Source organism: Epinephelus lanceolatus, chromosome 8 (genome assembly GCF_041903045.1).
Source record: "Epinephelus lanceolatus isolate andai-2023 chromosome 8, ASM4190304v1, whole genome shotgun sequence".
In the NCBI taxonomy this organism is placed as follows: Eukaryota; Metazoa; Chordata; class Actinopteri; order Perciformes; family Serranidae; genus Epinephelus; species Epinephelus lanceolatus.
Window position 1 is genome coordinate 3,329,384 of NC_135741.1, and position 27,905 is coordinate 3,357,288.

The window sequence follows — 27,905 nt, forward strand, 5'->3', positions numbered from 1 at the left end:
CTAGCACAAACCTGGTGATTTTGGTTCGTTTTCATTTGGTTCATCATCTCTTAGTTTGGTCAAATAAACCATTTAGTTCCATCTCCCGAGTGTCTCTCTGCTCTCTGTCCTTCACAGATGTTCTTGGCTTTCTGTGGCTGTGGTCAGTAAGGAACCCTCATGTTGGACCATTAAACCAGGGCCATGCAGAGAACTTTAGAGGGGCAGGTGATAAAAGAACACGTACAAGTACAACTGTGCAGTAAAATCACATGAAATTTGACATGGATGTAGTCAGGGTCAGGGTCGCTTTGTTACACTAATACTATAAATGTAAACTGAATGGTAAATGATCCAAACTGTCACGGGTCATCAAACAAGTAAAATAACAGGCATCACACAGTCCTCTCTCTCAGACCTCCACACTCAGGCAGTCAGAGGGAAAGCCACCACCATCATACACGACCCTTCACATCCGCTCCACAACTCATTGCAACTCCTTCCTTCAGGCCGTAGATACAGTGTCCCTCGAGCAAGAACAAGCTTAGTCAAAAAATCATTCATTTCATCCACCATTAACATCATGAACAACTCACAACGAAATCTTTTAATGTCCTCACTGTATTTATTCTGCATTGATGTTCTATGTTTAAACTTGTGGTTTTATTCTAATATTCTGGTTTTGTATTTGTGAAAGACGAACTTCCATTGCTTCTTGCAAGGGACAATAAAGGTTTTCTGATTCTGGTAAATGGACTGCACTTGTATTGTGCCTTTCTGGTCATCCAACCATTCAAAGTGCTTTTTACATGACTAGTCACATTCACCCATTCACACACACATTCACATACTGGTGGCAGAGGCTACCATACAAGGTGCTGCAGAGTTTTTTTGACACACTCACACACCAATGAGACAGCCACTGGGAGCAAGTTTGGGGTTCAGTATCTTGCTGAAGGATACCTCGACATGCAGGCTGGAGGAGCCGGGGATCAAACCGCTGATCTTCAGATTAGCGGAAGACCAGCTCTACCTCTGCGCCACCCGAGAAAGTAATAATCAGTCACACAAAGGAAACTCACTATCTAAACGTCACTGCTGAGTCTCTGTCTACGGCCTCCTGTGTTGCAACAGAGGTTACGTCACATGACCTTTCATCTGCAGCAGGTGAAAGGTCATCATATGATGTAAACTGACTGATGGCAACCAGGTCATTGTATTGATAGCTAAATTATTATTCATTGTTAAATGTTCTGCTTGATTACAATCACGTGTGGCTGTCATGAAAAAATGCCTTGACAAAAGGGCACTTTGGACATCAAGGGGCAAAGAGGCAGGTGGTGGAGCACCTTCAGCCTCCGCCTCCTGCACATGCCTGCATCAATCTACATATCAACACAGGGAAATGTAATTCGTGGCCTGTTCAGTACAAAGTGAACAACGATACATAAGAGTCATCATGGTAAATGAGCTTCATAGGCAAATAATTGTTCCCATTCTAACTTTGCATGAAGTTGAAAGCGCAGTCAGAGATTAATGTTTAACATGATAAGTAAATTTAACCGCTGCACATCTGCAGTCACAGACAGACCGAGAGGAACGGGTAACACACAAGGATGGAAAAAGTTCTGAGCATCATCGCTCTGTCAGGCAAGTGATTTATACATTTTTAAAAATTACTTATTTCCCATTTGTAATATTATGTTTTGTTGCATCTCTGTGACTTAAGTTGTTCAGTGCTTCTCCTTCATCGGTGTTCAGTCTAACTTCAATGTAAAATGATGATTTGCATTAGTGAGTTAAATATCAAAGTACCAAAACCAGTGGTGGAAAGTATCAAAGTGCGTTCACTCATTTACTGTGCTTAAGTACAAGTTAGAAGAACCTGCACTTTACTTAAGAATCTTGATTTTCTGCCACTTTAGACTTTTACTCCACTACATCTCACATGTAAATACTGTCTGTTTTACTGCACTTCATTTTGTGATAACTTAGTTAAGTTGCAGAATCAGATGAATAATTTAACATATAGTCAACACATAAATTATGATGTATTATTTTGATTAAGATAAAACTTAATTTATATATTATATTCACAGGCTACCCAGCAGTATATATATTTAATTGAGCTTTATATTCACCAGCTGCTACATTAAAGTGATGAACACATTAATGCATCAGTTACATAATCCAATGATGTTATATCTATTATTCTGAAATTTGCCATTCTGTATAATGAATCCCTTTACTTTTAATACTTTAAATATATTTTGATGCTGACACTTTAATTAAAGAGGCAACAGATAAATATATCATTATGAAAATAATGTGGGTTGCACAGGGTAGTGTCCACAGTAAAATCAGACTATCAGCGTTTACATAAGTTACTTAGTGGCTTTGCAATCTTTGCAATAAGCTTCTGCCACCGGTGCCGAAATTTTGCGGAAAAAATCTGCTTTACGGCAGGAAACGCGTCATGTATTGTGAAACTGGTCGGTCAGCCAATCAGGGACTGGAGCTGGTCCTTATGAGGAGTTGGGCATGAGATAGTTGAGTCACGAGCACAATGGCAGACGGACAAAGTTTGGAGACAAGTGAAAAACGGCCTAGCAAAAGAAAAGGAGCTCCTCTGTGTGAGGAGGCAAAGAAGAGCAAAAAGGAGAGTGATAAAAGAAGAGGAAAAACAAGAGTAAACCTCAGTCAGGCGTTCAAGAGATGGAGGGAGCTCCGTGACCAAAGAGGCTTCAAAACCCATGTCCAGCTAGCTTTCTTTCTAATGGATCAGTAAGTAACACGGCTAAATGTTAGCTAGACCAGAGAGGACTGTACTGTACTGGCTGCTAGTTCATTCCTAGCTGGCCAGCATCGCAAATCACCACAACCAGGGAGCGGGTAGCGAGTGTTGGTCGGCTGACATCCTGGTTGCCATTCTACGGCAGCCCTCGGACAGTGATACCCCCCTCCCTTCCTTCTGTTCTCTTCTCACGGAGGCAGCTATCCACGGACATCGCCCAGCTAAGTTACGCCCAGCTAAGTGAACACTGGACTTTGTTTCCCATTCAATTTGAGCTCCAACCGGCCGCATGGTTTCCATACGGTAGCGTTTATTCTAGAATGGGGACTGTTTACATGTGCATATTGGTATAATTCCACTGTGTCTACTGTTGTTTGTACTGGTACTGTACATATTGGTATCATTTACTGTGAGCTGTTTGTACTGGTACTGTGCATTCTGCTATAATTATTTGCATTACTATTTGTTTTTTCTTCAGATAAATCTGATAATTGTTGCTCGGTCTCGTTACTCATTTATTTAGTAGAGTGTCCACACACCTTCTCATTCTACATATACATAGAGGTATACTGGTGGCTTTACAGCCTACAGTTTATTTAATTTAGAGTCTAATAGAGTCATGTTATTCATTATCTCTGATCCCCTCAGTCAATTTGGTCTTTGAGACAGCGCGAGCAACACCACTGATGCTAGGTGGCGCCAAGCTAAAAAAAAAAAGACCCGAATCCTATCTGTTGCCTCATTAAGTCAGATTTTCAATGCGGAACTTTTACTTGTAACATTTACACTGTGGTATTAATAATAATTTTACTTCCACCACTGCCTAAATATAACCTAATCATTGTGTGTCACTACAGGGCTGTGTGCTGTCTCATCACATGCTGAACGTCAGTACCATTTTGTTTATGACCTGAAGAACATGACTGAAGCACAAAGTTACTGCAGAGAGAAATACACAGACCTGGCTACTATTGATAGCATGGAGGATGTGACGACCCTGATCAACATGGCAGATAGAAGCAGAATGGTCTACTCAGATGGATACAACAACGTTAGTTCACTTTTCTCTGTCTTTCATTTAAAAGTCATTTTTGACAATAATGTTAAAGACAGGTGGTTTAAAAGTGTTTAAATTTGATCCTACATAGTAACTAATTACTAAGTGTAGTACAGTAAAAGTACAGTACTCCCTGTGAAATGTAGTAGAGTAGAAGTATAAAGTGTTTAAGCATAAGGCTGCTGTCAGCCCTAGAGTCGTCTCCTTTGGTCTGAATCAGGGACTCATGTTGTTCCAAAGTTGTATAATTGCCTAGAGTTGGTTCGTGTTCTCACGGCAGCATTTACAAGAGGACCAGATCAAATGCCTTGTGTGAGAAAGCTGTTCTTGATTGGTCAGAATTTCCATGTGTGAAAAATCCAGGAAGTAAAGCAAACGTTGAAGAAGAGTACACTTGCAAGATAAATGTGACACTTTGTAATGTCACAATGGAGGGACAACTACGCAGGTTGATTTTAGCGCTGCTCATCGTGGACTATATTGCTGTCATTGTTCATTTTAGTCAAACCATACAGTTTGAAAACGAGGCGCGGCTCCAACTAGAAAACAATGTTTTGATGCATTGGATGTGCTGAATGTGCATATTAAGGCAGTACAGGAGGAGGTGCACATTAATAATCCTCCAGGACTGTAACATGCTCATGTTTAACCCAAACAATGTGTCATGTGACTGCAGAGTTCATTTGAAACTGGACTGAGACCACCTTTTCAAAAAGATCTCAGTCCAGTTGCATTTGCCACCATTTCTCACAACATCCTCCTTAACAGACTGGTCTCCATTGGAATCACTGACACACCCCTTTCCTGGTTTAAATCCTATCTCTTTGACTGTACTCAATTTATCCAGCTCAAAACATTCAAATCTCAGCCATTTCCAGTTCCTTCCGGTGTTCCTCAAAGTTCTGTCTTGGGCCCCCTTCTGCTTATCACCTACTTACTTCCTCTTGGTTACATCTTCCGTAAATTCAACATCAATTTCCATTGCTATGTGGATGACACCCAGCTCTATCTGTCCACAAAACCTACCTCCAACCTCCCACCCTCCTCCCTCTCTGACTGCCTTCAGGAAATCAAATCCTGGTTCTCCTGCAACAGTGATAAACATGAGTTACTTTTCATTGGCACCAAATCCACCTTAGCAAAAATTAAGAGTTTCACACTTGACATCGATAACTCCTCAGTTTCCCCCTCCCCGCAGGATAACAGTCTGGGTGTCATCCTTGACAGCACTCTGTCAGCCTATTCAGTATGACTCCCATCTGCCTAGCCACACACATCCATAATTTACACAGAATTTTATTTACAGTAAACTTGTTTTGCTCTTGTTATTTATTTGTTTATGTTACTTGATTTCTTACCTCGTTGACTTTTTATTTGCTGTTATTTTCTCTGTCTTTGACTGCAAGGTGACCTTGAGTGTCGTCAAAGGCGCCTATAAATAAAATGTACGATTGTTATTATTATTATTATAATTATTATTATTATTACAATTATTATCACTTACATGGAAAGCACATTACAAGGGGATCTCTTAATGTCCAGTATGATTAGAGGAAGTAAAACCTGTTTCACTGCTCATATGAGCTCCTGAAGACAGACTTGAAAAACTGTGAACCTGTCCTTTAAGAGTTTTGCAAATAGAAACTCTGTTATGAAAGCTGAGCCAAATCATATGCAAAATCCTGTCATAAAGTCATAGAGGATCAGGCTGACAGGTGGCATCAAGGCTGTAAATGGAAGTTTTATGTAAATATATTCCCTTGATCAAAGGCCAGAGCGAGGTCTAATTCCTTATATCACAATCAAATCTTGTTTTCAGCGAGCCTGGATAGGGCTGTACGATGACGTGGACAGCTGGAGGTGGTCACTGTCTGACACAAGTTACTACAAAGACGGGGAGACAGAGTTCAGACAATGGTCGTCTGGAGAGCCAAATAATGAACACAGTGGAGAACACTGCACATGGATGTATGATAGTGGCCTTTGGAATGATGCCCCATGTGCATGGCAATATAAGGCAGTCTGCTCAGATGTCAGAGGTGAGAATATTAACTTACAGTTAGTTTCTTGACCTCTGACCCTTCTCTGCTTCTCTTTGCCTCTGAAGCAGGTTCATATAACGTTTGTTGACCCTTACAGCTGGAATATTAACACAGGTTCATTTTACGTCACTGTCTCAGTCAAAAGAGGTGCAAGAAAAGGAGGCAAAATAGCTCTGATGTGTCTTTATGGATGAATGTGGGACTGGACGCCTGCATGTTCATATGCACACAGATTCATGGTGATTTCACCTTCAGGCTGAGATTCATAAGGAAAAAAACTGTATGTGCTCAGTAAATCAGAAAAATAATTCATCCATCCAAAAACTGGAATTACCGCCTGTGGTTGTGTGCCTTTGTAAACTAGTCAAGTTACAGTTTACATCCATGCCTGTCCAGACTCATGTAGCCATGACAGTCAACAATGCTGCAAAGATGCTACAGATTCTAAAACATGGATGCTTCACACACATCTCCAACTCTGAATATCTGCCAGTAAAGTGTTTTTGCAGAACATTATGATGTCACAGTGATGCTGACCTTTGACCTTTGGGATATAATCATCACTTCATGATTTCATCATGAGACACTTGTGTGAAATTTAGTCATAATTAGTGTATGAATTCTTGAGTTATGGTAAAAACAAAATTTTTGTGACTTCACGGTGACTTTGACCTTTGACTGGCAAATTTTAATCAGTTCATCCTTGAGTGCCAGAGGACGTTTGTGCCAGATTTGAAAATATTGCCTTAAGGTGTTCTTGAGATCACATTCATGAGAATGGGATGGACAAATGGACGGAGGGACAACCTGAAAACTAAATAAAAAACTAAATAATACGTATTTATGTTGTATGCAATGGTGTCTTTTCACAGCACTTCACTGTGGTCTATTTTCAGGGTCTAATGTGACATTTGTCCTCACTGACGCCTCCATGACATGGACTGAGGCCCAGAGCTACTGCAGAGCAAACTACACAGACCTGACCAGTGTGAGGAACATGACAGAGAACCAGAAGGTACAGGAGCTGATACCTGCAGGAGAACGTGTCTGGATCGGCCTCTTCAGAGACTCCTGGAAGTGGCTGGATGGAAGTAACTCTTCATTTAGGTACTGGAAACTGGAAACTAAGGAACCTAATAACAGCCATGGGAAGGAGGCTTGTGTGGCTGCAGACTTTGGCCAATCTGGAGGATGGGAGGACTGGAACTGTGACTTTGAGAGAGCGTTCATTTGCTCCAGCGGTAAGCTGTCATTTATTTAGCCTTTAAATGTGGAGTTAGATTTCCTTTATTTGCAGATACAGTAGACAAACTCCTCAAACAACAAACAGAAAAGAAAATGTCCATACTCATAAAGTTATGTAGATAATACATTTTAACATCTGTAATGTTGATAATGTTCATGAAAATATTTGGACAATTAACATGCTGTAGGGATCAGCTGCAGATGAGTTTTTGCTGTGTCATGAGTCCAGTTCAGACCAAAGATTCAAGATGAGGTGAACTGAAACAAGCAACTACTTGAGATGCGCCGCACTGCAACCAGATGAGACGTGTATCATCTCTACTCAACAACTCTCTGTACTTCTGATCTGTAACGTTGACAGGAAGTGACCACCATGAGACGGCGCATCATCTCTAGTCAACAACTCTCTGTACTTCGTTCTGATTTGCAGCTTTTCAGACTTATTTTGTGGCTGAATATAATTTGTAGCTTCTTAAACTCTGAATGAGGATAGTGATAGTGAGATACTGGCTTCAGTGATGAAACAAAACCAGCATCAGATGGACTGTATTCATAATCAATACACCACAATAATATAAATAACCAGCGCCAATTCATCAGTCAATGAGAATGTGTGTGTGTGGGCGGGGCATAAGCATATACAGCCAGCAGCAGCAGCGACCCACCGTCTGACACCGGCACACTGTGAGGACAGAAACAGAGGGCTCTGTGGGGATGGAGCACCTGCTGCAGCAGGCAAACACATCATCTGTGGCCATTTTGACTTGACCAGCAGACTTCACTACAAGCTGATTGGCTGTTGAAACAGGCGACGTGCTTTAAAACCAGCCGCCAGCCATCTGACCAGCTGAGTGTCAGGTGACACCATCAGCCAGCTTGAGTCGAGCTCAGACCGGCCAGTTCACACTGCTGCTACTTTTCTCTGCAACGTTCTAAAACAGTTTCGTCTTGTCACGGATGTTTAGTCTGAACTGGGCTCAAGACCGGCAGAAACCAGCAATAAGGTCCATGCTAAGATAAGCTAAGATTTTCTTGGGTCATAAAACAGCTGCCTTTAGAGATTAAGCTGATGGAAAATGTAATACCTTATTTTTCCTCTATCGTTTAAAGTGTCAGTGCCTGTTTCAAAGAAAGCAATGAAAGTGATGAAGGTGAGGTTTGAGACACAGGACTCCTCTCTGGATATGAATGACCCTGTTGTGATGGAGGACATCTTAAAGAAGGTAAATATTTCTAATATTACAATAAACAGAACGACCAGGTCATTTGTTTGATTTGGCTGACTACTAAGAACGTTGTAAAAATGCTATATGCAGCGTAAGCATGTATGTCTCCATTATTGAGGGCAGATGTGTCAAAAATCATGCAAACAATGAAGCAGTTACAGTTTAGTAAGGAGTTTTTCTCTGTTGGTGATATTCAGGAAAGCAAATGTTTTTGTATCTCAGCTCAAACAGAGGCTGAGGCACCAGAGGCTGAATGACGACATCAAGCTGAGCTGGAGGAAGCAGCCAGATGGGAAAGTCTTCCACAAGGAAGAGAAGAAGACAAGGAAGAAGAGCAGTCCGAAAAAAGATGAGCTTTAATCTTTCAGTCCACTCTTCTGTCATCTTCAACTTGCTTTTCTGCTTGTTCTTCACAATAGCCCTCATTTATCAACCTAACTTACAAACCAGCGCAGATCTGAGCGTAGAAATCTTACGAGAGGATTTGTGTGTAACTCATGAAACGTTCCTATCTTCAGCATAGGAACGATCGGGTGTTGACAAATGTGACAACTGAAAACAATCATCATTTACAAATTCTGCCCCAATAAATTCTGGGTTAATAGGCCACACCCCTAGAGTTTACAACATGGAGATACAGCAAAGAAGAGAGACCTCTCTAGGCTAGAAATGGAAACACTGATGTCCCAGGTCCAATTTCATCAACTGTATGTGCAACCCATGTATACTTGTAATAGCATGAGTTGGACAGACAGTTCAGTGTGGTGTCAGCAGTGATGCAGTCGTTTTTGAATTACAGAATGAACTACATTCCATCCCTTACCTGTGTCATGAGCTTTGGGTACTTACCAAAAGAATGAGATCAAAGATACAAGTGGCCGAAATGAGATTCCTTCATAGGGTGTCTGGGCTAGACCCCGGAGGGGAGAGAGAGCTCGGAGTACAGCCTCTTCTCCTTTGTGTCCAAAGGGGCCAGTTGAGGTGGTTCAACATCTGATCAGGATTCTCAAGGCGCTTCCCTTTCGGATGTGTCCCAGGCACACCCAACTGGTACGACACCCCGGGGTAGACCTAAAACACACTGGGGAGGTTGTATATCTCATGATGGATGGATGGATTTTTTTTTGATAACTGATTACTCATTTAATTCGGGTTTCATTTTGAGGTTTGAACTGTTGGTTGGACAAACTAACATTTGAAGGCGTCACTGTGAGCTCTGGTCTTTCTCAATATTTTCTCTTCTTACATTTTACAAACTAAACAATAAATGAATTGATCAAGAAAATAACCAGCAGATTAATCCATTATTGCTCCACCTCGACCAAGTACCAGAGTCAAAAGCTGCTGTAACATGCATGTATGAGTAATAATGATCTCATAAATTATATAATAGTATGCAGGATGTATCATACCAAACACTCTCAATGAGCCATTTCTCTGCATTGACTGCTTTTACTTTGATATTTAAAGTGTATTTTCTGATTATAATTAAATACTTTTATTAAAGTACCATTTTCAATGCAGGACTTCGTTCGAAAGTATTTTAACAGTGTGGTGTTGGTACTTTTACTTATTACATTATCTTTCATAGACCATGTACAAAAACCATTCCTCTCACACAGAGAGAAGAGATGCATTGTACCAAATGTAGCCACAGGCTGGTTTCCAGTGAAGAAAGTAAAGGATTTGGATACTTCCTCTTTCTGCTGGTTTGACCAGTCCGACTTTATGCAAACACAAAATGATTTGAATGTTAGAAATGACTCCGAAGAGGAACTTGCTGAAAACAGTGTCAACATCTACATGCCATTATTTATGTAACTAGAGGTGTATCAAAGAAGAAGCATAATAGCCATGTTGTTAAACGTTCTGTTTCACTATCTTTTAATGTTCAGCCATGTTGGCAGCGTGGCTCAATGGATGCCAAAGTTGGCCGGTCTTTGGTCCACACTGATATATTTCAGCAACTGTTGGATGGTTTGCTGTGCTTTGGTATGAAATTCATGAACCTCAGAGGATGAACCCAACTGACTTTGGTGAATTCCTGACCTTCTCCTCTAGCGCCACCATGGGGTTGGCCTTTGTGGTTCACACTAAAATATCTTGATAACAATACGATCACACGCCATGAATTTTACCACAGATATTCAAGGTTCCAGGAGGATATATTCAAACAACTAAGGTGATCCTCTAATCTCTTTAATCAGATATCTGCATGCAGAATCTGTAGGCAGCAGTAAAAGATTTTGGTATCAGATACATTCTGGTTTCCATGTGCATTCCAAGCAGTGTTGACCAATCACGTTTTAGCAGGCTTTGGTTTGCTGCAAGTAAACAGTTCATCTGGAGAGTAAGGAGGCAGAAAGCATGGGCCGAAATGCAGTCTTGGAACCCTTCAGCTGATGTCTGACAATTAATGTCTGACAGCATTTGATTAATCTGCATTCAGACATTCATTCATTAATTTTCTGTAACCTATTATCTTGTTAGGGGTCGCCATGGTGGAGCCTATCCCAGCTGACACTGGGTGAGAGGCAGGATTCACCCTGGACAGGTCACCAGACTATCACAGGGCTGACACATAGAGACAGACAACCATTCACAGTCACATTCCAACCCAGGATTACAGAAAAATCATATACAATATAGTACATTATTCCAGCATGATAGGTGAATAAGTATCAGTACATGAAAAGAAAGAAAGAGGAAGAAAGGGAAAAAAATAATAATAATAATAATATTTAAAAACCCAAAATAAAAAAGAAAGAAGAATAAATAAATGAAATTAAATGATATAAATCTAAAAAAAAAAAAAAAAAGAAAAAAAAGGAGGGGAATGTGTGTGTGTGTGTGTGTGTGTGTGTGTGTGTGTGTGTGTGTGTGTGTGTGTGTGTGAGAAGAATAATGTTTTAATTGTCCTTATTCAGTGGTGTTTGCAAACCCTCATAATACTCTAAAAAGGGGGCCCATATTTTCATATTTTCCAAAATGTTTTCACTGAGCCTTGGAGGGTATGCCTAATTTTCTCTAATTTCAGAAAATACATGATGTCTCTAATCCATCATGTGAAGCTAGGAGGAGCTTGTTCTTTCCAGGAGAGGAGGATGAGACGTCTAGCGATCAAAGAGGTGAAAGCTATAATTACATGAGCTGTGCTTCTAAGGGAGTGAGTTTCAGGGGTGAATCCAAATAGGGCACATATAGGGTTGGGACTGATGACTCTTTGAGGCATCTTAGTAGGCGCTAAAGATATTGGACCAAAATGTGCTAAGCCTGGGGCAAGACCAAAACATATGTATATAGTCCGCTGGTTGACCCTTACAGCGAGGGCATGAAGGGTCAACATTAGGGAAGATTCTCGCCAGTCTTGCCTTGGTCAAGTGTGCTCTCATAACAATTTTAAGTTGTATCACACTGTGCCTGGTGCAAGGAGAAGAGTTATGTACCGAGTCAAGCACTGCCTCCCATTGATCGTCTGTCATCTCCTAACTGAGGTCGTTCTCCCAAAGTCTCCTAACATCTAGCAGAGAGTGAGGGATGATATGGCTATTATATTTTATTTAAACCTTTGCGATAAGGGGGTAATGACAGGATATAATCAACTGTGTTGCTAGCTGGAAAGTCTGTAAATGAGGCCATACTTTTCTGGGCAAAGTGTTTAATTTGAAGGAATCTAAAGAAGTGAGATTTTGGTAAGTCAAATAGTTGAGAAAGCTGTGCAAATGATAGGAAATTGCCATCCACGTATAAGGTAGAGATTGATTTAATGCCATTTGAGGACCAAATTCCAAAGGTTGAGTCAGAGAGAGAAGGTGGGAAATTGTAATTATTCTTAATGGGAGAGTGTACCGATGTTGTTTGCAATTTAAAGTGCCTTCTGAATTGTGACCAGATTCTGATTGAGTGACAGATCACTGGATTAGCACCAAATTGGTTTGGGGTGGGGGGAGATGGGGCACATAGTACAGAGCATAAATCAAGTGGACAACAGGCATATTCCATTTGCATCCAGGTTTCGCACCCACCAGGCTGGTGTCTCTCAATCCAGTGCAGCATTGCCTTAATATTACAAGACCAATAGTAATAGATAAAATTTGGTAAAGCCAGGCCAGCAAGCCTTTTAGGTCGCTGGAGGACACTCCTTTTAATTCGTTGTGGTTTGCCCTGCCAGATAACCAAAGATATGCTTCTCTCCAATGAGTTGAAGAAACTTTTTTTAATCAGAATGGGGATATTTTTGAAAAAGGTAGGGATGCACCGAAATGAAAATTTGTGGCTGAAGCCGAATAATATTAAACACTTGGCCGAATACCGAATGCCGAATGCCGTTTTTTAGTTTTTCATTAGTTTTTGCAGATGAACCCCCTCCAGATTAGTGTTGTCATGGTACCAAAATTGGGACCCATGGTACGATACCAGTGAAAGTATCATGGTTCTGAGTACTATCAGGATACCACAGCAAAAATGAGGCAGATGTGCCTTTTGTCATTTATAAAAAGATAATTCACTTTTTAATAATACATCAATGATATTTCAATGGAATAAATTACTTATTGACTTATTCATACTTCAAAAACAGCATCAATGAGTGATGAACATAGGGGGGATCAAAATAAAATAAATAAATGAAATAAAAATCAACCAGCCACCCTCCTCCCCTGACAAGTAAAGAACAGTCCCTAAAGTGCGGTGAGGTTTGTGGACCATTACCTGCCACAGAGAGAGAAATGTGAACGGCTCGTTTCTCCTCTGATACACCACATACTGTGTGCCGCCATGGCTCGGCTGTTCAGGTACTTTTGGGCAGTCATGACGCCAAGTTATTCACCTGGAGCCGGACTTCTCCGTTGCCGGTAAGCCGTTATCATACGCCGCAGTATTTGACAGGAATACGTATTCCTGTCCGTGTCTGTGAACCCCGTTCAACCCACAACCGGCGCCATTCACCGTTTAGTTTCTGCTGCTGGTTGAAATCTGTACTCACACAGTGTGCTGAATGATTTATTTTGCCCACACAAAACTATTTTTAGTCGCAAATGCAAGTGCGGTGACAGACGGAGTAAAATATCGCCACACTGCCGACATTTTACTCCGTCCGTCACCGCACACTGTTTGATTGCGTATCAAAATAAGCCGCTGTTATTCGGCCTTGCTATTCACTTATTCCACCGAATACCGAATGTGTTTTTTTTTTTTTGCAATATTCGGTCGAATATATTCAGTTACCGAGTATTCGGTGCATCCCTAGAAAAAGGTAAAGAAATTTTGGTAATATAATCATTTTAATTAGATTAATACGGCCAGCTATGGACAGTGGGAGGTTTGACCATCTAGCCATGTCCTTTTTACATTTTTCAAACAAAACACCAAAATTCTTAGTAAAGAAGGATGAAAAAACAGATGTAATCTCGACTCAAAGATATTTAAAGCCCTTACTGATGATTCTAAATGGAAAATGGGATGCAGGGATTAGGGTGGCTGCCTGATTAAGGGGGAACATTTCACTTTTTTCAAAATTGATTTTATAGCCTGAAAGTTTTCCGAATTGAGTTAGAATATTGAGGATGGCAGGTATGGATTTTAATGGGTCTGTAACATACAATAGGATGTCATCCGCATATAAGGATAATTTGTGTGTAAAGCCCCCTTGCTCTATACCCCGGAAGCCCTCGGATTGCCTAAGAGCAATAGCCAAAGGTTCAGTGGCTATGGCAAAGAGCAAGGGGGGATAGACTGCAGCCTCGGCGTGTGCCTCTACCAAGAGAGAAAAGCTTCGATTGCTGTCCATTAGTAATCACCGAGGCTAGAGGATGGGAATAAAGGAGTTTTATCTAAGAGATGAAATAATCATCAAATCATCAAAACAAATATTGCCATTTGACTTGGTCAAACGCCTTCTCAGCATCAAGCGATATAACCATTTCGGGGGCGCGGGATGTAGGAGAATAGACAATAATAAAAAGCCGTCTAATGTTTGTGCTAGAGTGTCTATTTAGGATGAAACCTGTTTGGTCTGAAGAAATTATATGAGGAACAATCTTCTCTATTCGAGCTACTAGAATCTTGGATAAAATTTTATAATCCACATTCAGGAGAGAGACTGGACGGTAGGAGGAGCAATGGAGTGGGTCTTTACCTCCTTTTGGTAAAAGTGTTATTGCTGCTTGTCGAAGGGTTGGTGGAAGATGACCACATGACAGAGACTCATTAAACATGGCCCAAAGTAGAGGACACAGTTTAGGTACAAATTTTTTAAAGAATTCGAGGGTGTAACCATCTGGCCCTGGTGTTTTGTTGCATTTTAAGGATTTAATGGCTTCTAGAATCTCTGCATTGGATATCTCACCTCCCAGTAGGGAATTTTGTTCAGCTGGAACAGATAGGAAATTAAGGTTATCGAAGAAGTGGTTGAGCTGTGAAAGGTCATTGTCACATTCAGAGCTGTATAGGTCGCTATAGTATTGTTTGAAGGTATTGTTAATTTCTAAATGGTCTGTTACTGTTTCGCCTGTTTGCTTGTAAATTTTTGGAATAAGACGAGAGGACTGGGCTTGGCGAGCTTGCTGGGCTAGTAGCTTGCTGGCTTTATCACCTGAATCGTAAATATTAGATCAAGCTTTTATGAGCAAATACGTGGCTTTATTTGTGGAGAGCAAATCGTATTCTGTCTGTAGTTGCAGTCTTTCTTTAAAAAGTGTTGGAGAAGGGGAGGATGAGTACTGGCTATCGATCTCTGCAATAGATTGTGAAATGTCATTTAACTTAGAGTTTCTTGCTTTTTTTGCCCTGGAAGAGTATTCAATTATTTGCCCTCGAAGATAAGCCTTTAGGGTCTGCCATAGGGTAGAATGGGAAACTTCTGGGGAGGTGTTGGTTTCAATGAAGAAGTTAATTTCTGAAGAAGCGTGATTTATAAATTGTTCATCGGCCAGGAGGAGAGGGTTAAGTTTCCAATTGCGAGTGCGCCTGGGGCTACTACTACTATGATATGTACATGAACTAATGTTCCCCAGTAGTCTATTGTCTATCAGAAAGTAGTCGATCCGAGTATATGTGTGATGAACACTGGAGAAAAAGGAAAAAACTTTTTTGTTATTAAATTTAAATCTCCAGATATCCGAAACGCCATTCTGAGCAATGAAATCATTAACAGCTTCGGCAGATTTGGTAAGGTGTTGGGCCCTGTTAGATGATCTGTCTAATACTATGTTGAGTGTGCAATTGAAATCGCCCCCTATAATCAAGTTGTAATGGTTGTAGAGAAGTAGCTTTTTAAAGAAGTTACAATCATCATAGTTTGGAGCATAGACGTTGACCAGAATGACAAGACTGGTGAATAAACGACCTGAAACAATGATGAATCTCCCATTTGTATCAGCAATCACTTCCTTAGCTTCAAACGGGGTATTTTTGTGCACAAGGATTGCTGTCCCTCTGGCTTTGGCCTTGAACCGTGAGTGAAATACCTGACCAACCCAGCCTTTTTTAAGATATTTGACATGGTCATTCTTAAGGTGGGTTTCCTGTAAAAAGGCTATGTCTGAGTTTAACTGTTGTAGGTAGGATGGTATTTTCTGTCTTTTCACCCAGGTATTCATACCTTTGGCATTTAAAGAAACAAAATGAAAGGGCCGGTTTTGATTGAGATTAGATATAGTTGTCATATCTTATAAGGTTATGAGGGTAAATGATATGGGCAGAGGAGGCAGTTGCGGGGGGGGCAAAAAAGAGAGAATGAGGACAAAAACGGGGGAAATAAAATATGTATAAATGAAAAAAGTGAGGCCATGGTCCTCAGCCGGAAAAGGGTGGATTGCCCACTCCAGGTCAGGGGGGAGGCCCTTCCTCAGGTGGAGGAGTTTAAGTATCTCGGGATCCTGTTCACGAGTGAGGGTAGGATGGAGCGGGAGATTGACAGACGGATTGGGGCGGCGTCAGCAGTGATGCAGGCGCTTAACCGGTCCGTTGTGGTGAAGTGGGAACTTAGCCAGAAAGCGAAGCCTTCAATTTACCGCTCGATCTACGTTCCAACCCTCACCTATGGTCATGAGCTCTGGGTAGTGACCGAAAGAATGAGATCGCGAGTACAAGCGGCCGAAATGAGTTTCCTCCGCAGGGTGGCTGGGCTCAGCCATAGAGATAGGGTGAGGAGCTCAGACATCCGGGAGGGACTCGGAGTAGAGCCGCTGCTCCTCCACATCGAGAGGAGCCAGTTGAGGTGGTTCGGGCATCTGGTAAGGATGCCTTCCAGACGCCTCCCTTGGGAGGTGTTTCAGGCGTGTCCAACCGGGAGGAGACCTCGGGGCCGCCCCAGAACACGCTGGAGGGACTACATCACCCGGCTGGCCTGGGAACGCCTCGGGGTTCCTGCGGAAGAGCTGACGAAAGTGGCTGGGGAGAGGACTGTCTGGGCTTCTTTGCTGAGGCTGCTGCCCCCGCGACCCGGACCCGGATAAGCGGAGGACGACGAGTACGAGTACGAAAAAAAAAAAGGTGACGTACAAGCTTCTAATGATAAGGTAAAAGAAGGCATCTGGAAAGGAACAGGGGGCTTGGTCAACGCTTTTAACTAGCAGCTTGAGAACAACAGCTAACTTGCACTTGAACAAAAAGTACATTAAAAGGGATTACAGATTTTTAGCACAGAACTGTGTATGCGTGTCTGTGTGTGCGCGTGTATGTATATATGTGGGCCTGTATGTTATAGAGAGCGTGTCTATCATGTAAACAGTAGCCCGAGTCATGTGACTGAGCCGAGGTCCAACGGAGAGCTGTGGCTGAAAGAAAAAACAACAAAAAAACAAAAACAAACCTGTGCCCAGCATTACACCCAAAGCACCTACTAGACTAGATTATATACAACTTTGATAACGGAAAAAGGAACAGACAAAAAGCATTATGATTCCTGATACTTCACAATGTGGCGACACCAGTAACTTATCCGAGAGGTTGTAATACACTCAGTATGAAAAAGGAAAAGAAAGGAAAAAAAATACGAGCATTGCATAGTCAGAATGGTTTATGATGTCGAAGGTGTGGGAGAAGTACATTGCCGGCTTTTTTGAAGAAAGGTGGAAACTTCATCAGGAGAGAAAAAAAAAAAACAGTTTCTGTCCGTTCTTGTCAGTGACTTGCAGTTTGGCAGCGAAGAGCATCCTATATCCGAACCCGGCGTTTCTCAGCTGAGACTTGACCATGAAGAACGCCGCTCTTTTCTTGGAGAACTCCGCGCTGTAGTATGGATAGATGTGTATGTCGGATCCGCGGAAGGAGAGAGACCCAGCCTCTCTAGCCAGCCTCAGGATACGCTCCTTGGTCTGGTAATGGTGGATACGTGCAATGAATGGGCACGGAGGGTCGTCCTGTTTCTTTCAAGGTATGGCTATCCTGTGCGCCCTGTCTACAGCTGGAGCGGTGGGAAAAGCCTCTGCGCCGAAGGTTTCTTTCAGGAATGCTTCCATAAAAGCGGCAGGCTCTCCCCCCTCAGGTAAGCCAATTATATGGATATTGTTGCGCCTCAATCTGTTTTCTAAGTCATCCGTCTTAAGTTTGAGCGCATCGTTTTCTTTGGATAAGGCCGTGCAGGTGGACTTGAGAGTTAGCAGCCTGGTTTGCATGTCGTTGAATGACGTTTCCAGTTGTTGAATATTCTGGTCATGGCGCTCAATAGTTGCTCGGTCAGCAGAAAGTTTAGCAGGAAGTTTGGCAATGATGCGATCCTCCACTGACTTTAGTAGTTTCTCCATGTCAGCCAGCGTTAGCGTCGCGTCGCTAGTAGCATGCTGCTCGGTTTGGCTAGCATGTGTGTCATGGTGGTGACTATTTTCGGAAGATTGCTCCTCTGTAGGTTGGGTTTGCTTTCTAGTAGTTTTTCCCATAATTATGAGCCTTTCGTAAACATCTGCGCAGGTTAACTGCCATAATGGAACATGTATGGTTCGAATTTTGGCCGGATTTTAACAGAGCTCTTCCGGTTTGCGGCTTACTCCGTCATCGGTTAAACCGGAAGTCCCGGTCTTAACTCAGTTTTGACAGAATATGTAGTTTGTAACACACTTTGTCTTTGTACAGCAGAACACTCCTGCCAAATGTTTTAAAGTATGAAAAAGTGGATCCATTGTAGAATGAATCTTTATAATGTAATGGAAACGTCACTGCCTTTAAATGACTAATGATCATTCACTACAGAGTGTGGTCACTGTTTGTTTGTGGCTGTAGTCCAACAACATGGCAGGCCTGTCAGACATGTTTTTGAAAACAAGGAAAACTGCTGAGTTATTTGCCTAATATGCAAATAATTGTTTCGTCAGAAAACTTTCCATGACGTTAAAATGATAGTGAGGTACTGTGAGGTGTTTGTGTTGAACATCAGGAGCTATTTCAACAGCTGCAAGTCTGAAGTCACGCATTCAACAAACTGAGAGCGAACAAGATGGACACAGTTCTTCTGCTCATCACAGCAGGTCAGTGTTTGTTTTATCAATGTTTATTCTTCTGTTACAGCACTTTGATATATCCCTGTGTGGTACACATTATGATGCCAGCTGGGGAAAATAAAAGTTTGATTTGTTTTTTTCTAAATGAAATAGACCAAGTAAACATCATTTAAAGACAATTTCAAGAAATATTATTATAGGCTTACACTTATGGGTACGTTACCTTAACGTAACACAGAACTGTGATAAGAAATGTTTTTAAAGTCTTATTGTTTAGAATTGTAATTAAATTTAATACAATACTAATGTCTGAACGTTCCCCTCAGACAACACTGTACCACTGTGGAACAGCCCATAGAAATGAATGCTTAGAGAGTGTAAACATGTTTCATTAAACTATCATAACCCTCTTGTTAACAAAGTCAGTTATATTTCAGTGTTTGATTATTTGTTTTACATTTGAATACATTTTTGAAGTCTGGTGCTCAAACACTAAAGGGCACCCCTTAAATTACACACAGTAGCACATCTTTTACTCATATTTATTGAGACTATTTATTTCAGTATCCTCACAGTCATACAGTCAGACATGTTCGTCTGAACATGGGTGGGGACACATACTAAGTGAGGGGGTGTGGGCCCTTTTCAGCATCAAACACTTAATTTCCTTTTTTCTGGAGAATTTTTCTGCATCAATCAAATTTATGACGCAAATGTCTTGATGCCGCTCTGACACACAGACACACTTGTTTTATTTCACAACAGTGACATGGTAAGACCTTGGGCAAACACTGAAATGTAACGTGACAAAGTGAAGAGATATAAAAAGTCATTTATAGTCTGAATCTGATCACTATGCATGTGTGTCACTGCAGGGCTGTGTGCTGTCTCATCACATGCTGAACGTCAGTACCATTTTGTTTATGACCTGAAGACCTGGACTGAAGCACAAAGTTACTGCAGAGAGAATTACACAGACCTGGCTACTGTCGACAACATGGAGGACGTGACGACCCTGATCAACATGGCAGATACAAGCAGAATGGTCTACTCAGATGGATACAACAACGTTAGTTCACTTTTCTGTGTCTTTCATCTAAAAGTCATTTTGATAAGTGTGTCAGTGACAGGTGGTTTGAAAGTATTAAAATCTGATCCTACATAGTAACTATAGTAAATATCTCCTGTAAAATGTAGTAGAGTAGAAGTATAAAGTGTTTTTAGTATAAACTTCCCTCATGGTGTTTGAGCAGACAGTGTTTCCCTGTTGAGCTGCAGTGGAGGGATGGTAACAAAAGGAGGAAGACTCTAACTTTGGAAGATCTCCACAGACAGATGAAGTTTGTTCCCCAGCTGTAGCAGCTCAAAATAATAATAATAATAATAATCACAATAATAACTAATAATAACATTTTAAATCAGCATACATTAACATTAATTAAGAGACAAAATCATTTTTTTAGTTTATAATGTGAAGAATTGTAATATGTCACTTTTATGTGGTAGTTCAGACATCGACAGTGACGATGTGTTGTTGAATGTTTGCATCAAGTCCTACAGTTCACTCAGTGTGATGATGTGTGTGAGTGTGTGTGGGCTGGAGAGCTGTTCAGATCGCACATTCACACATTCAGTAAGAAGAAATGGTTCATGGTAATGTTAATGATGTGTGGGGGCTACCTCACCTTCAAAGATAAACACTTTATTTCCTGTGCGCTCCTTTTGAGTTGTTAAGTTACGGCAAACTTTATCAACTTTGTGAAAACTGCCTGTGACAAATTCTTAACTAACTAATTCAGAATTTGCTACAAACACATTTAACACTAGAAGGGCCATATGGAACATACTATGGAATCAAATCTGTTTCATATGTACTGTAACTGTGTGGAAACGTTTTGTAACTGCGTGAAAAAGTTTTGTATGAATGCATTCAAATATGTGAATGTGTAAAAAATATCCAAACAAATACATTTCAATTTTGAATCCGTACTGAGATCCACAGGTGTGCATGACATTTTCTGAACAAATGAAAAAGATTTGCACAATCATGAAAATATTTTGCAGTTATGCATCAAAATTTCACAAGTACAAAACACGGACCAGACAACCCTGCTCGTGTGCTTATACGCAACTATTTCTGTTCTCTTCTCAGTCTTGTTTTTCATTCCTTCAAAAAAAAGTACACAAATCAGCTTCACTATAACTCGCAGCATTCACAGACAAACACTTGCCTTTATCTGGACACATTTTCCCCACAAATACAACATGCTAACATTATTAGCACAAGTCTATGGCATTTTACATTGTATAAATTAGCCTAGCAGCTAGCAATCTTTTCTTCTTCTCATATAAAACCAGGGACAACAGCAACATGTAACAAAGGTAACGACACATAATTTGGCTCCATAACAACTCACAAGATTCACTGACAAAACAACTGTCGTGTACTAAACACATTTTTTTAACAAATACGACATGCTAACGTTATTAGCACAAGCCTATGGCATTTTACATTGTACTGATTAGCCTGATGGCTGGCGATCTTTCCCTCTTCTCATATGAAACCTGAATAAATCCCGAAGTATAAATCCCTGAAGGATAAATCACACACAAGACTTAAAATGCTATTTTAGTGGAGGCTTTACTGTCTTCACAATTTATTGTTTCTTATCTGTTATCTTACTGTTTACCTCGGCATGTGCAGGTATAAACAGATGTAATCTGTCCTCCTGTTGCAGTCCCTTGGAGTGACAGCCAGGCGCACATAAAACGCACGCAAATTGTGCAAATTAATAAAACAACTACACAAAGAAATAGTAATAAATTAGAAAGCGCATGTGTGTTTTTAAATAAATAACATATGCATGTCACCTTCCGGTCTCCGTAAATAACAAAACGCTGAAGCATAATATTTATGACCTATGATATGGTACCCTGATAATCATTAAATATGCTCTGTGTGGGAAGCTCTCTCAGTAGTAAGAGGAGCAGTAAACCGCTTCAGCTTCCACCCTCACTGCTCCTCCTGGTGGATAGACACACCATTGCAACTGGTTTCTACAAATTAAACTTAGGGGCGTTACCAGTCGGCTCTGTATTCTCTACTTCATCGCGGGGGATCTCATTAGAGCTATGAGCCCGGCCAGGTGACGACAGAGACCTGTCACAGATCGGTCAGGGCTCTACCACAGGCCAAATGGAAATTTGAAGTGGCTGCATCTGTGTAATGTAAGACAATCCTGAGTGCTTAACATAATAACAGTTTTGTGCATAATGTAGTAAGGTATTACATTATAGGAAAACTATTACAGTATTAACTATATGTTGAATAATGTACCTGTAATTAATTCAGTGTATGGTGTAATAATTTAAAAAACAAAGAGTACTCTCCTTGTTTTCTTAGAGCAAAGAAACTCTTCTAATTTCACATGACACCAGTGTTATTACAAAACTGTTATCATGGTATGTGCTAATGTTTTTCTTACATTATGTGCTGATTATTACATTTAAATCATTTCATTATGGGCTGTTATTATATTTCAAGTTGCTACAACATCAGTTACACTGAAAGTGCATTAGCAGGGGATCTCTTAATGTCCAGTATGAACAGCAGGAATGATTACAGGAGGCAAAACTTGTTTCACTGTTCATATGAGCTCCTGAATGTTGTTTGAAGACAGACTTAAATTTTGTGAACCTGTCCTTTAAGAGTTTTACAGATTGAATCTCTCAGCTGTAAAATCCTGTAATAAAGTGGTGGAGGATCAGACTGACAGGCAGCATCAAGACTGTTAATGGGAAGTTTATGTAAAAATGTTGCCTTGAACAAAAGCTATAGCGAGGTCTAATTCTTTATCTCACTGTCAAATATTGCTTTTAGCTAGCCTGGATTGGACTGTACGATGACGTTAACAGCTGGAGGTGGTCACTGTCAGACACAAGTTTCTACAAAGACGGGGAGACGGAGTTCAGACACTGGGGGAATACACAACCAGACAGTTACGAGAGTAACGAACACTGCACAGTGATGTATGAGGATGGACTATGGAACGACGTCCCTTGTAGTTACAGCCTTAAGGTCGTCTGCTCATATGTCAGAGGTGAGAATATGAAGTAGTGAAGTTTTCCTTCTCTGCTTCTCTTTGCCTCTTTGTTTTCATTATTTGGGCCTCTGTAGTATCAGTCAATCCATCAAACCAACTTTATTTGTAGCACCTCTCATACAGGTGAGAGCAGTTCAAAGTGCTTTAAAGGTGACTGACAGGCTGAGAATAAGACAGAACAAATGGAAACAGTAAAACAGCTCAGTGTGTCTCCTGATGACATCACAGAGGGCTGATATGGACAGACTGGACACTTGTATGTTCACGTGCACACAGTGTGTGTGTGTGTGTGTGTTATATAAACATATATCTGAGAAAAATATTCATATGTGGAAAAACAACAATATAATGTATTTGTTTAATTTTTGTAGATTTTACAGATATGTGGAGAGATGGTTTAGAAATACTGTTATTCACTGATTTCATTTGCTAAGATGATAATGTTTCACATTTTTATTTCGACATTTTCATTAGTTTATTGATATTACATACTGCTTAATAAATAAACCAGGGCACAGACATGTTGCAGAGCAGGTGCTCATGTGGAACAAAAAGGCATCCCTTTCACTTTTTTTTTTTTTTTTCTCCACATGAAAAAAATGTGCGCATGCAAAGTGCACCCTGCCGGGAGGTTTCTATCCACCAGCACCAGAGAGTTTCTTAAAATAAATAATCATCACATTCAACAAATAATTACACAAATTTTGAAAAATACTGTTTTTTCTGAATTAATAAAATAATAAACCAACCAATCTACCCTCTAAACAACAAAGTAGGCCTGTGCAGTGTTCATTTCGTTGACAAAAACTTTGACAATTTTTTTTTTTTTATCGACAACCTTTTTTCAATGACAAGAATGAGACGATGACGGGCTAAAAATAGATCTTGATAATAAAAACTAAGACAAAATCTGTGTTTCATTTTCGCTGACACGATGAGAGTGTTAGTGGCGGACTATCAGACACTGACAGCCGAGATCAGCTGTACTTGTAATCATCTCCAAATGCGTTTGTTAGCTGCTGAATGGCAGCAGAACAAGTAGCCACCTGCTGCTGGACTTTGCATCTGTTGATCCCCGCAGGACTCCACTCAGTCCGGACTGGAGAAGGTTTGTGGGTTGATGGTGTTTGACAGGCAGGTAGGAGGCTCAGTTATCTGTGAGTGTAGCTGTGCTGTAAGTAAACAGTCTGAACTCAGATCAGTTTTCTCTGACAGAGATGAAAGTTTAGTTTGAATCACCAACTCTGTGAGAGGACACCAGTTTAAACCTCCAGACTAACATGTTGCACATGAAGAAACAAGTTATGTTTCTGCTTCTTAACAGTCACATGGATAAGTCAGAGTTTACAATGAACCTGGGGACAAATCCTAGTTGGCTCACATTAGTTATTAGTGCTGTCAAAGTTTTTGAGAGCATAAACAGAGAGATGTTGAGCTTTTCAGATGATGATTGGGAAGTGCGTGCTCGTAAATCAAACACTGCTGGAGAAATGACAGTTTGTGAGCGTGTAGAAATAATTTGGAGTTGCAGGAAAAAAAAGTCGAAATGAAATTTTTATACAACCTGTCATCTTGATTCTTATTTCTGATACATGAATCAGCCTCAATGGATTAGTTTAAGATTAAAAACTTATAGAAAACATAGTGACTAAAAGCTGACTAAGATGTCATGAATTTTTGTTGGCTGAAACTATGAAGGATAAAAAGTATTTTCGTCTCAAGCCTACAACTAAATCGAAAAAAGCTGTTAACATTAAATTAATCATCAGAGACACAACGTGGGAAACATAAACTTTATTTCAGGTTGAGTTTTGGTTGAAAAAGACAAGCAGATGTAAAAAAGCAATTTGGCGCCTGTCTCTGCTCACACCGGGCAGTTGGTGAACCCAAATCTGACAGATAAGTACTACATCAGAGTGACACGGATGGGTGGATGTATGTTACGGTGCCTCTACACAGCGCCTCACTGTGCTCTATTTTCAGGGTCGGATGTGACATTTATCCTCATCAACAAATCCATGACATGGACTGAGGCCCAGAGCCACTGCAGAGTAAACTACACAGACCTGACCAGTGTGAGGAACATGACAGAGAACCAGAAGGTACAGGAGCTGATACCTGCAGGAGAACTTGTCTGGATCGGCCTCTTCAGAGACTCCTGGAAGTGGTCGGATGGAAGTAGCTCCTCATTTAGGCACTGGAGACAGACAGAACCAAATAACGTTGAATGGAATGAGTATTGTGTGGCTGCATATTTTGGAAACTCTGGACAATGGGAGGACTGGCCCTGTGACGTCAGGAGAGCATTCATTTGCTACAGTCAATGTAAGTGGTAAACTATGATTTAAATAGCATCTAGAATTGTGCTTACTTAAGCATCAAATGAGAAAATACAAAACATCAGGTTCTGGACAATAAATTTTAACCCTCATGATGCTGATCATTTTGTGGAGTTGTTTGTGAGTTAGTATGTTGACAGGATTAGTGTTGGTACCTGTTCGGCATCCCTGCCTGTCCCACCTCCGCTAGCGCCTAGGATCCAGGTGCAGGGTCTGTAGCCACGGGCTCTACATGGCAGGGGCGTCCTTCTCCCTGAGTCAAGCTTGCATACCCGATGGTGAACAATGACAGGTAGGTGTTGGGACCTGCGTGGCACTTCTGTCGGACCCTCTTCAGCCAGTGCTTGTGTACCAACTGCAGGGTCTTCAGCTGGGAGCCATCCTTCACTCAGGTTTCGCACCTTTGATCACCAGGGCCCAGTATTTCAAAACTTGTAATCTGGATCAGAATAATCCGGATAATGAAATCGTCCTTTTCTCAGTCAGGGATCAAGGTGATCCTGCTGACTTTATCTGGGTATTACAAAACACTGGCAGGGTGGATCACTTTGATCCCAATCTGACTGGATACTATTCCAAATCTCACGACTCCGCCCCCGGATCTGAAACATGGCGGACTACTTTACAAAGGGAGCAGTTGGTAGCACAGCGAAGGCCACCCACCATCTGATGTGAGCCAGCTATTTGAATTGTCACCTACTTAAAACGTGGGCGCACCGATCTCTAATTGAGCCGAGGTCATGGTAACGGTAGTTAATGCAGCTCCATTGACTTGCATGTTTAGTAGCTAGCAAGCTAGCGAGGTAGCTGGCTTTGTTGAAGTATTTTGCGGTCTATGGTTTAATTTAAAAGGGAATTAATCTGAAGTACGTCGTACATGAACTCTTTAAACACCAGCCTGTTCAGAGTTTATTGTTATGTTATTGCAAACACAGTGGACTTTAAAACAAAAAAAAAAAAAAAAAAAAAAAGTACATGTGTGCAGAGCAGACTGCTGCAGTATAGGAAAAATACACAGTGCTAGTATAAATTATGCGGTTCATTCAGAAGTGTCAGAGGACTGAGTTGTTGTCCATGTGCTTATTATGTTAATCCCTGTGTTGTTTCTTGTACTGTATGTAAAGAAAAGAATGTGCTGTACAAATACATTTGCTTTGCATTACATTTCCTTGCCTTTGTCTGACCACAAACATATGTTGGATGTTTTGGTACAAACAAGTTACAATGTTAGGTAAAACTAGACACTGAGAAATAGGTCTGTATTTGTTACTCTTATTTACAGCAGTTTCAGGAAGTATGGGCAAACAATATTTTTCTATGCTTGAAATTACTCACAACTAAAACACTAATTTAGATTAAGTGTAATGAACATCTTGAGTATCAATATCTAGGAGAAGTGGAGCTGAGGCTTTGTCAAATCCACCTCTGAGGTGGGATCCAAATAATCCTGAAATTTGGTATCAAATTGATCCAGATCTCTGCCTTAACTTTTGAAATTCCCAAATGTAGCCTTTATCTGGATTAAAGGGAGGATTGGTTTACCAGAACTGAATCCTGAACCTCAGGATTGAAATACCCAGTTTTCAGATCAGATCAGGATTTAATCCAATCCGGCCAGGATAATCCTATCAGATCACTTTGAAATACTGGGCCCTGAACATCTCAGGATGGTGGGGCAGCGGTCAGGGACGTCTCCCTGCCACTCCCTGCAGCTGGCACTTGATGGTCAGGTTTGTACTAAGTGGGTTCTCAGTTTCCCCAGTTCTTGTCCTTCCTTCACAACCATAGCCAGAAACTTTCCCTTTTCTGCTTCTTCAGTGAGTTCTTTAAGGATGTTCTTGATTTTTCCTGCCGTGAAGCCAGTGTCCCTTAGGAAGCGTTTAGTTGAGAGGCTTGCAAAGCCACGACAGCCGACTTCCACTGGATAGGTTGTTGCTCTCCAGCCTTTCTCCTGGCATTCAGCCACCAGGTCAGCGTACTGCAGCTTTTTCCTCTCGTATGCTTCCTGGATGCCCTGTTCCCATGGAACTGTCAATTCAACCAGCAAGACACGCTTCTCAGCCACCGACCACAGGACGATGTCGGGTCTCCATGTGGTGATGGTGATGTCGGTGTGGAACTGTAGCTGCCTGTCAAGGTCTGCTTTCATTGACCAGGTACCTCTAGGGGCCAGGACTGATGTTCTCTCCTGGGGGCAGTTCTTCACAGATTGTCCTGCTGTGACAAACTGGACACGCTGCTTCTGCTGGGATTTGGGTCTTCTGCTTGCCAGAACTACCATGCTCTCTGCGTGTTCTGCCAGCTTCCTTAAGACCTGGTCATGCCACCACCTGTATCGACCTTGAGCTAAGGCTGTCCGGCAGCCACAAAGGATGTGATGTAGGTTTCCTGGGGCTGTTCCACACAGATCACAGTTCTCCTCTGCGCCATACCACCTTGCCAGGTTTGATGGGCTAGGAAGGGTGTCATATGTGGCCCTGACTAGGTAGCTGAGCCTTGCCTGAGGCATCTTCCATAGGTCGTCCCACCCCACTGCCCTTGGGAGAATGCTCTCCCACTTTGTCCATTGGCACTTCTGTGACCACCATGGCCTTCTGGTTTTTTGCCGATGCTTTGGACCAAAACTTCTGTGGCTCTCCCCAGCCCAGGCATTGTCTTCCTTGTTCGGTTATTCCAGCTAGCTC

At 41.3% G+C, this 27,905-nt stretch overlaps 2 protein-coding genes across 2 annotated transcripts in view; both read left to right on the plus strand.

The window, feature by feature from the left end:
* The first annotated feature begins 1,552 nt into the window (after positions 1-1,552).
* On the plus strand, positions 1,553-9,768 carry LOC144464208 (macrophage mannose receptor 1-like). The gene is made up of 6 exons (XM_078170430.1): positions 1,553-1,629; positions 3,631-3,824; positions 5,650-5,869; positions 6,769-7,113; positions 8,228-8,340; positions 8,566-9,768. Exons 1-6 carry the CDS (start codon positions 1,596-1,598, stop codon positions 8,701-8,703), a joined length of 1,044 nt encoding a protein of 347 aa, XP_078026556.1. The 5' UTR covers positions 1,553-1,595; the 3' UTR covers positions 8,704-9,768.
* An 8,831-nt stretch (positions 9,769-18,599) lies between these two features.
* LOC117258006 (uncharacterized) overlaps positions 18,600-27,905 on the plus strand; it is a 36,988-nt gene continuing 27,682 nt past the window's right edge. The window contains exons 1-4 of the mRNA XM_078169741.1: positions 18,600-18,806; positions 19,655-19,848; positions 22,660-22,879; positions 24,866-25,207. Coding sequence (XP_078025867.1) covers positions 18,776-18,806; positions 19,655-19,848; positions 22,660-22,879; positions 24,866-25,207 — 787 coding nt within the window. The 5' untranslated portion in view covers positions 18,600-18,775. The remainder of the gene's footprint in view (positions 18,807-19,654; positions 19,849-22,659; positions 22,880-24,865; positions 25,208-27,905) is intronic.